Here is a 9454-nt window from a genome sequence, read left to right as displayed (position 1 = left end):
GTAGGGCATGGTGGATGGGACTAATTGCTTTATTGATTTACATAAGCACAGCAGATTTTTTTGGGTTTGTATTTTTGCCTTTTTTTTTTATTTTTGGTTTAAAATGGACACTTTTTGAAAGTTATATGGACACTGTGATATAATCATTTTGTTGGAAATACATTTCTTGTGCACAATTGCGCATGCTTTAAACTGTGGAGAACATTCTATATATTGATCGCACATTGTATTTTTATAGTTTTTTTTATGGAGCGAGTTTATATTACTATACACATAAGATTTTTTTTGTTTTGCACAGAATGGAGTACATTTTTGCACAAATAAGAGTAGCGCCTTGCTTTATTTATTCACATATAAAATAGAGAGACATGATGTGCAGCACCTGAAAAATTGGATTTTTGACTTAGCGTAAAATCCATTTCTCTGATGATCGTTGAGGGACACAGCTCCTGATCTTTTTTTTTTTTTTTTTTTTTAACCATTGGTTATACTGCCCCCTACAGGAGTAGGACACTAGGCAGAAAAAAAAAGTCTGGCTATGCCTATGGGCAGTCCCAGGGGGTATACTCCCTCTCTCTGCTTTAGTTACTCAGTTTTGTTACAAGCAGTGTCAGAAGAATTACAACTCTACAGAGCAGTGGGTGCTGTGTCCGTCAATAGACATCAGAGAAATGGATTTTGTGGTAAGTCAAAAATCCCATTTTCTCTTTCGTTCATTAATGGACACAGCTCCTGATCTTCATAAGCATGAGATGTCCCGATGCAGTGTTAAACATGAGGGGTGAGAACAGTGAAAAGAAACACCCAAGGCTAACTATAGCCAACCAGATAAACAGGAGCTCAACCAAAATAACTGGAGCTCACCTGAAAAACAACAATGCACCCTCAAGAGGACCAGGTCCTCTAAACAGCAGCCTGCAAAACCTTGCGGCTAAAGGAAGCATTCGCAGATGTCAACACATCCACTTTATAGAACTTTGTGAAAGTGTGCACTGACCACCAGATGGCCGCCTTGCAAACCTGCGTCCCTGATGCCTGATGACAGGAGGCCCAGGAGGCACTGAGTGCCGAGTAGAGTTCGCCTTGACAGGGGAAGAAGGAACCTGACCCCTGATGGAATTGGCTTGAATCACCATCTGTCTGATCCATCTGGAAATGGTCACAGAGGAAACGAACAACCCTTTATGAGGCCCATCTGTGAGCACAAATAGTGAGTCTGACTTCCTAAAAGACTCCGTAGCTGCCAGGTACGCCCTAATTGTCCGGTCCACATCCAAGGCATGCAAAGCAATTTATTTTGGATGTGTTGGCCTGGGACACAAGGAAGGCAACACAATTTCTTCATTCAAATGAAAATCAGACAACTTGGGGAAGGAACGATGGGCAGGGGCGAAGAACCACCTTATCACTGTTAACCACCAGTAAGGTTAAAGAAAGGATAAAGGCACCAATTCCAACATCTTGCACGGAGAGGTGAAAGCCACAAAAAAGACCACCTTTTGGGACAGCGTAAGCAGGGGAATCTCCTGAAGATTCTCAAAAGGAGGCTTCTGGATGACTGAGAGCAACAAATTGAGGTCCCAAGGCAGCAACAGAGACCACACTGGAGGGGGCCTAACTCCCTGAAGAAAAGGGAAGAACAAGGGAAAGGTATGCACAAGGGCCGTTGAAAGAAGACCACTAAGGCCGACACCTTACCCTTGATAGTATTCAAGGCCAGTTTCTGCTCTACCCTCCTGTTGAAGGAAGGTCAAGATCTGAGCCACCGAAAAAGAGCGAGGATGAACCCCAAGAGACTCACACCATGCAATGTATGTATTCCATGTACGGTGGTAGATCTTCCAAGAAGTAGATTTTCTAGCTTTTAACAGCATTGGAATCACCGACTCAGATAAACTTTTAAAGATTGGTCCTTGGGACAGCAGATCCTCCCCGAGAGGAAGCTTCCAAGGAACGTCAGCGACCAGCCACACCAGATTCGTGTACCATGCCTGGCGAGGCCAGTCCGGGGCCACTAAGATGACCAGAATCCCTTCTGCCTCCATCCTGCATAGAAGTCTTGGCAGAAGCTTGAGAGGAAGGAAGGCGTAAATCAGACGATACTGACCCCACGGGACCACCAGCATTGTCTGTGGCGTCCGCCAGAAGATACCGTGACCGAGCCACAAACCTTTGCACCTTTCTGTTAAGCGGAGACACCAATAGATCAACCTCGGGGATGCCCCACCGGAGATACAACTGATGAAACCACTCCCCTTGGTCCAACATCTGCCGACTGAAGTAATCCACCTGCCAGTTTTCACTCCGGGAATGTGTACAGCAGAGGGGACTGGAAAGAAACGTTCTGCCCACCTTAGAATGCTGGCTACCTCCATAGCAGCCAGGACACTTCTTGTGCCCCCCTGGTGTTAGGCCATGGCTGTGGCATTGTCCAATTGAATGCACACTGGACATCCCTGAAGACGATCCGTCCAATGTTCCAGGCACAGTTTGGATCAGTAGTCTGGACTCTCAGCGTCCAGACCCCCTGAGCAGAATTTTTGCCAAGGACGCCTCCCCAGCAGGACAGGCTTTCATCCGTGGTGACCACTGTCCAATACAAGGGGAGAAAGGATTTGCCCAGCCAACGCGCAGAACAAAGCCAAATATTAGGGACTCTTTCGTTCCCTGGCTCAGCCAGATCGGATTGTCCAGAGAGTGCAGATTCTTGTCCCATTTGGCACGAATCTCCCTTGCAGGGACCTTGTATGGAAGTGTGCCAACGAAACCGCCTCGAAGGTAGACACCATCAGGCCCAGCACCCGCATGCAAGTCAGGAGGGATTACCATCTGCTGGACAGCACGAGACGAATTGCAGCCTGTAGTTTCTGGAGTCCAGAGTCAGACCCAGATAGTCCAGCTTGGTGGACGGAACGAGAGCAGACTTCGGAAAATTCAGAATGAAGCCAAACTCCCTCAAGCTTGCATGGTGATTTCAAGGATTTCCACCAGAGCAGTAAGACTCTGCTCACAGAAGGAGGTCATCCAAGTAGCCCAGTACCATGATCCCCCATTGGCATAACAATTCTAGCACCGGGGCCAACACTCCCGTGAAGACCCGAAGAGCAGAGGCGAGACAAAAGTGTAACGCAACAAACTGATAATGCTCCTCTCCCACGGCAAAGTGGAGGAAGCGCTTGAGACCGACACGTATTGGAATGCGAAGATAGGCGTCTTTGATGTCGATGGAGGCCAGAAAATTCCCCTGATGCAGGGAAGCCACCATCGTGCGAATAGACTCCATCTGAACCTCTGCATCCGCACAAAGCAGTTCAGTGCCTTGAGGTCCAGAATTGGACGCACCTTGCCTTCCTTCCTGTGGACTGTAAACAGGTTTGAGTAAAACCATTGAAAACGATCAGAAATTGGAACCGGTACCATCACTTTTTATAGTAAAAGGTCTTGCACCACCCGAAAAAGAGCCTGTCAGCGGTCAGGGGACAGCCGGAAGATAAGAACGAAACACGTTCTTGTAGTTGAACCTAGTGTACCGACTTGTTCTTATACCAGGGGAGTCCACGGGTCTGGGAACCAGTGAAGACATCCCCCCACCCCAGATAAGAGTCACCAGGGGGAAACCACAAAAAAGTGTAAAACACTGCTAAGGGACATCCTCACTGCTCCGGCAGCACCACTAGGTCACCAGTAACAGAGCACCTAATCGATACCTCAGGGACCACCAGACTGATGAGGGGGGTGCCTAATGGGAAGTAGAGGAAAACTCAGGGATCTGACCATCCCAGGGAGGGGCCCACGTCCACTCTAAAACCCTCCAGGGGGAGACAGCTACTCACCATACCAGGAACCAGGTGGGCACCGCTCCAGACAGAACCCTTCTCCATCTAAATGGGAGGGCTGTCAGCCAGGAAGAACACTGCAACTGAGGCTGAGACCTGGTCATATGCGTTCCTCGCGAGGCGTTTTAAAAAGCAGGCCAGACCCCGCCCAGTGGGGCTATGTCGCGGCCGACCTAGTGTGGAGCTGAGGTCTGCGAGCGCTCACTGGCCAGACTGGGGTGACCACTGAATCTAGATTATCCAGCCCGTTGCCCAGTCCGGCAGTTGATTGTAGATCTCACATGAAATAACCAGGAGAAAAAAAATCTATCTAAAAATAAATATTCCCAGCAAAGACCAAGGTCCTTACTCCTGACTGAGTAACTATAGCAGAGAGAGGGAGTATACCCCCTGGGACTGACCATAGGCGTAGCCAGACTTTTTTTCTGCCTAGTGTCCTACTCCTGTAAGGGGCAGTATAACCAATGGTTAAGAAAATCAGGAGCTGTGTCTGTCAATGAACGAAAGTCCCATTTTTGCTTGTTTACTGTTCCTCTTGTGTAGAGATGTGGAGCCAAAAATTTCCATGTCAGAGATCCTATTTAGAGTAATAATAGCCATACTCCACCCTCAAAATTTCATCCATAGAACGAACAGTGGGTACAAATACCAGAAAGCACTGGGTAGGCATAAATTGGAAAGTTCATGAAAACTGAACATTTGGCTCAATTGCCATTTTTGTAAAAAAAGAAAAAATTTATTCTCCAAAATAAATAATGATTTAGGGTAACATTCATCCAAAGTTACTATGTTTAGGGCGGACACTGGTTAGTAGTTTGTATCCTGGCATTGGACGCACCTTGGAGGTCTTCCCAATTAAATTCCTGAGATATTTAAATCAGAGCTACAGGGAGAGGATGATCCTTACCCTAAGAAAGTGTATCATCTGGAAAAATACAAATTAGATTGAACTAAAAAGACAAAAGTCCAAATAGTTCAACCAACAGAAAAAATATTGCACGCCCATTGACTGGTGGTAATTCAGCCAGTCTCTGGAAGGATAACAACTGGCATGCAATATCTTGAAATTATGACCCACCCACAAGCACATCTTGGCACTCCTCCACTTGCCTGATTTTTGTGCCTGGCTGACCTGGTCAGATGTCACTGTGGGGTTCAGCCTAAACTGCAGATAAGTACGCTAAGAGGTGACACCAAAACAGAGGAGTGGATGCCCAGCTTTTATGATGTCACCTAACTAGCTGCTTGTGCGGTTAATAAATGAGACAGTGTGATTTTTGCATTTATCAAAATAGGTTCCACTTTAAAGTAGTGTGAATGAAAAGTATTATATGCCAGAAGATGATTCGACCTACCAGCACCCACCCAAGGCTAAAAGACATCAGTTTTGGTGATACTTGTCCTCTAAGCAATGCCAAGATACAGTGATTCTTATGAAAGTTATTCTTAATTTAGCATTAGGGATAAGCAGAAAAGAACATATCAAAAGACAGCTAAAACAGAAAAAGGTAAAGAAGAAAAAAAAAAAAAAAAACACAGCTCAACAGATGTGCAGAAATAATGAAAGCTGTTAATTTTTATACATGTGTGTGTGATAAGGGGTTATCTGAAAAATTCATAATATTTCTATGCAGTGCTCTGCTTTCTTCTCCTTGCTCAGACACAGAACATGAATTAAACCAGAACACTGACAGTTTTGTTGACTTCAAACAGTTAGTGACAAGCAAGTTCCTTAGTGAACAGTAAGTGAGTGATCATGTTACCATCAGTCCAGGCTTCATGAATAGAAGCTTTCTGACGAAACTTTTCAGCCAAGTGGTCTAGTCTTTCCAACCTCCGGATCTCATTCAAAAGCCACTCCTCATAGCCCTTCTCTGCATGTTCCAAACCTCCCCATGCATTGTTTATATCCTGAGTAAAGAAAAAAGGGACATGATAATCCATCATGTATCTACACAGCAATTACAATGTACTAAAAAGCTTTGTCAGAAAGAAGCAAGAGTAAAAACCTCAATAACATCCATAGATCCGAAGTAGCCATAACTCAACCAGTTTCAACCAAATTCGATTATGCTTGCCTAATATAAAGATATGTGATCTGTTTAAAGAACACAACTAACATAATCAGGTTGGTCAGCGCCAGCTACCCCAAGAAATACAGGTTTGTATATTCCCTGTGATAGTGAAATAGGCAGTATGTTTAACGCATTTACTTTACTACAACACCACGTTCTTGGTGGCTGTTGAAGGGATCTGTTCACAGTACTATTGATCCAAACATATAGATTTTTAAAAAAAGGAGAAGTGAGGAGTGGCAATAATACAAAAAATAGACTGACAGTCAAATGGAAATTCTGGTAATGTGCAGGTCCCCCGTCTCATATTAGCTTACATTTTCTAGCCACTTCTGGACCAGAAGGATTTGCCCCCTTAATGACCAGGCGATTATTGGCGATTCGGCACTGCGTTACTTTAACTGACAACTGCGCGGTCATGCAACGCTATACCCAAATATAATAAATGTCCTTTTTTTTCCCCACAAACAGGGCTTTCTTTTGGTGGCATTTGATAACCTCTGTGGTTTTTTGATTATGCGCTATTAACAAAAAAATGGGACAATTTTGAAAAAAAATTAAAAAAAAAAGCAGTATTTTTCACTTTCTGCTATATAACATTCCCAATAAAAAAAAAATATGTAAAAATCTAATTTTTTTATAATTTTTGGTAAATTTGTATTTTGCAACATATTTTTGGTAAAAAAAACCCCAATAATTGTACTGTATTTTGATTGGTTTGTGCAAAAGTTATCGCGTCTAAAAACTACGGGAAAGAGTTAAGTCATTTTTATTTATTTACTTTTTACTAGTAATGGCGGCGATCTATGATTTTTAGTGGGACTGCGACATTGCAGCAGACAGATCAGACCCCTGACATTTTTGACACTTTTGGGGGACCAGTGACATTACTAAAGTAATCAGTGCTAAAAATATGCACTGTTACTGTAATAATGACACTGGCAGGGAAGGGGTTAACACCGGGGGCGATCAAAGGGTTAACTGTGTACCTAGGGAGTGATTCTAACTGTGTGGGGGCCAGACTTGGTGGATGGAAACAGGGCTCCTGTGTCCTGAGATAACAGGAACACAGGAGCCCTGTTTCAATCAGTGATAGATGAGCGGTGTGCCGTGTTTACACCACCTTTCTTTCAGTCCCGGCGGCCATCGCGGTCACTGGACCCGTTGCTTAGCTGCAGGGCTAGAGAGCGGCGCGTGCTCAAGACCTGCTCCCGCGAACCAACATACCCCTACGTCAGTTTGCGCAGAAGAGCCAGCCTGCCGCAAGTATATCTGCGGCGGCTAGTCTTTAAGCTGGGGTAAAACACAAAAAAAAAAATATATATATCATATCTGGGAGCAGATATCAGTCTATGGGTTCATATGTTGCTTACCCATTACCACCATGTTTTTGGTTGGTACAAGACCAGTGGGTTTTTAAGTATCAGTATTCCTTCAAATGAGCATGCTTACCGAGACCATCTTCCCTTCAGATGGCATAAATGCTGGCCGGTTGCTGAGTCTTAGCTTTGTTTGAAGGGTGTTGAAGTTGATCTCTAGTTGACACTTCTCCTGGACCTTAGGAGGTTTATGTAGACGCCTATAATCTCTGAAATCCTCCAGCTTCTGCTGCATGGCCTGCATGGTGTTTTCAGGAGCACGGTCCTCCAACCAAGGGATTGTTCGCTGGATCCATTCTAACAACTGACGGAGCAGAAAATTAAGCAAACAATAATACAAGACAGGACTGGCACATTTCTAAAGTATTATATTTACAATAAATGGTTTCCTTTTGCTATAGCATTAAGCTATTCTCTCTAACTCTAAAGGTTAACCTTTTCTTCAGCCTTTTGTTGCAACACGTACATCACTTGCAAGCTTCTCATAGTCTTCCATGAGCTGCTCATTCTCCTGATTGACGGCTAGGACTTTGAGGATCCGATTGGCTGCAGTTTCAGCCTAAAATAGAGAACAGAAAACAGTGCAGGTTTAGGATTATTGGCCAACCACAAAACAAGATTTTCTTCACTTACCACAAACTGAACACATTTCAGGCTTTACATTGGTTATAATTAGTAAATTATAGTCTGATACAAACATGTTGTTATCTCCCCTCTACATGTACATATTCCCAAGTGCGTCACCCTCTCCTTGGCCATTCTTTATTAATCACTATTTAGATAATACCATGAACATTAGTAATATTCAAGAAGGATCACCTAACTTATGGCTCGACAAATCCCAGGCGCAAGGTCACATTGGCAAATAGAAACTGAGTCCGGGCGGCAAGAAGGATTTCAGCTGTCTGCTGCCGATTTGCTGATCCAGAGATTTGAAATACCCGCGGCTCCTATCCATACTTCTCAGTGTATGGACAAGAGGCATTCTAATTGGTCAGCACTGTCACATGGACGGAGCGGACCAATCAGAACCGGCTGCCTCTTCTCCACTTTTAGCACATCAATAGGATGCACTGCTCGACTTCTGCCACTGTCAGCCCTCCTCGTTGTGGTCACCGGGCACACATCTATCTGACATCAGGTAAGAGTGCCAGGTCAGCGGCTGAGCGGTGTGTGAGGCAGGTGAATGGTGCACCGGGCCTGGGCTCTGCACAGAATTTCATGTGTCAGCAGCTCCCCATCTCACTGCACCAGCCTGCCTGCCTGCGTGTCACTGTTTCCTCAGCCCCTGGGGGTGTTGGGAGTGCAGACTGAGCCCACCCTGCCATAGCTGAGGGAAGGGCACCACCTACAAATAGTTGGGGGGCACAGCTTACCTTTAATTGGCCAGGTATGGGAGACTCCCCTCCCCCTAGACACATGTGAGGGGGAGCAGAGCAGGCCATTTTCTGGGTGTATGTGAGTGCCACACTTCTGGAAGATTCCTCTGTACACACCATAGAGCTGAGGGGAACTCACTGTACATATACACATCTGTCTGAGACTTTCACTCTCTGCCTCCCTCCATCTCCCCCTCCCCTCTTTCTCTCTCACCCCCCTCCCCCTTTCTATCCCTCTCATTCCACCCTTCTCCTACCCCCCCCCCCCCTCGATCTCTCCTTCTCTACCTCCCTCTCCTTTTTTTCCTCTCTCTTTCTTTTTTTCTCCTCTTTCCATTTCTTTCTCTTTTACTTCTCTTTCTTGCTTTCTTTTTTTTCTGGGTGTCGGGCAGCTGATTTAAAAAACTGGCTCCTAAATTTTTTAGCTGGCTTCTAGATTCAAAGAAAGTTTGTCAAGCCCTGACCTTAATACATAATTGTAAGGACATCAGATTGCAAGTAAGAGAGGAAGAAACAAACTTCTTCTAACAAGGTACTGAGGGATATTTTATCCATAGATGAAAAAGATTCAGCAAACTTTTCCCCTACGTCAACATAAACATACATAGGGTGCACAGAATTTCTCCATGGAATTAACATAGTTGGCTTGCATAGAACCAAACCCTTTATCCATCGTACTGGGAAGACAGTGTCTGGGAAGGAGGATTTAAAAGAAACTGAACCAATTCAGTCAATGTAGCAGTTCTAGTCATTTTACATATCCAATTATTTTTTCTAGGTGAACT

The 9454-nt window shown here is 44.7% G+C and overlaps 1 protein-coding gene across 4 annotated transcripts in view; it reads right to left on the bottom strand.

Annotated features, from left to right (window-relative positions):
* ACTN1 (actinin alpha 1) overlaps positions 1 to 9454 on the bottom strand; it is a 225925-nt gene that overhangs the window by 53699 nt on the left and 162772 nt on the right. For all 4 annotated transcript variants that reach the window (XM_082275537.1, XM_082275538.1, XM_082275539.1 and 1 more), the window contains 3 exons: positions 7757 to 7849; positions 7364 to 7594; positions 5600 to 5747 (listed from right to left, as the gene is read on the bottom strand). In XM_082275537.1, coding sequence (XP_082131663.1) covers positions 5600 to 5747; positions 7364 to 7594; positions 7757 to 7849 — 472 coding nt within the window. The remainder of the gene's footprint in view (positions 1 to 5599; positions 5748 to 7363; positions 7595 to 7756; positions 7850 to 9454) is intronic.

The sequence above is a fragment of the Pelophylax lessonae genome (genome assembly GCF_965119305.1).
Source record: "Pelophylax lessonae genome assembly, chromosome: 13".
NCBI lineage: Eukaryota > Metazoa > Chordata > Amphibia > Anura > Ranidae > Pelophylax > Pelophylax lessonae.
This window is presented reverse-complemented; position numbering and strand designations above follow the sequence as displayed.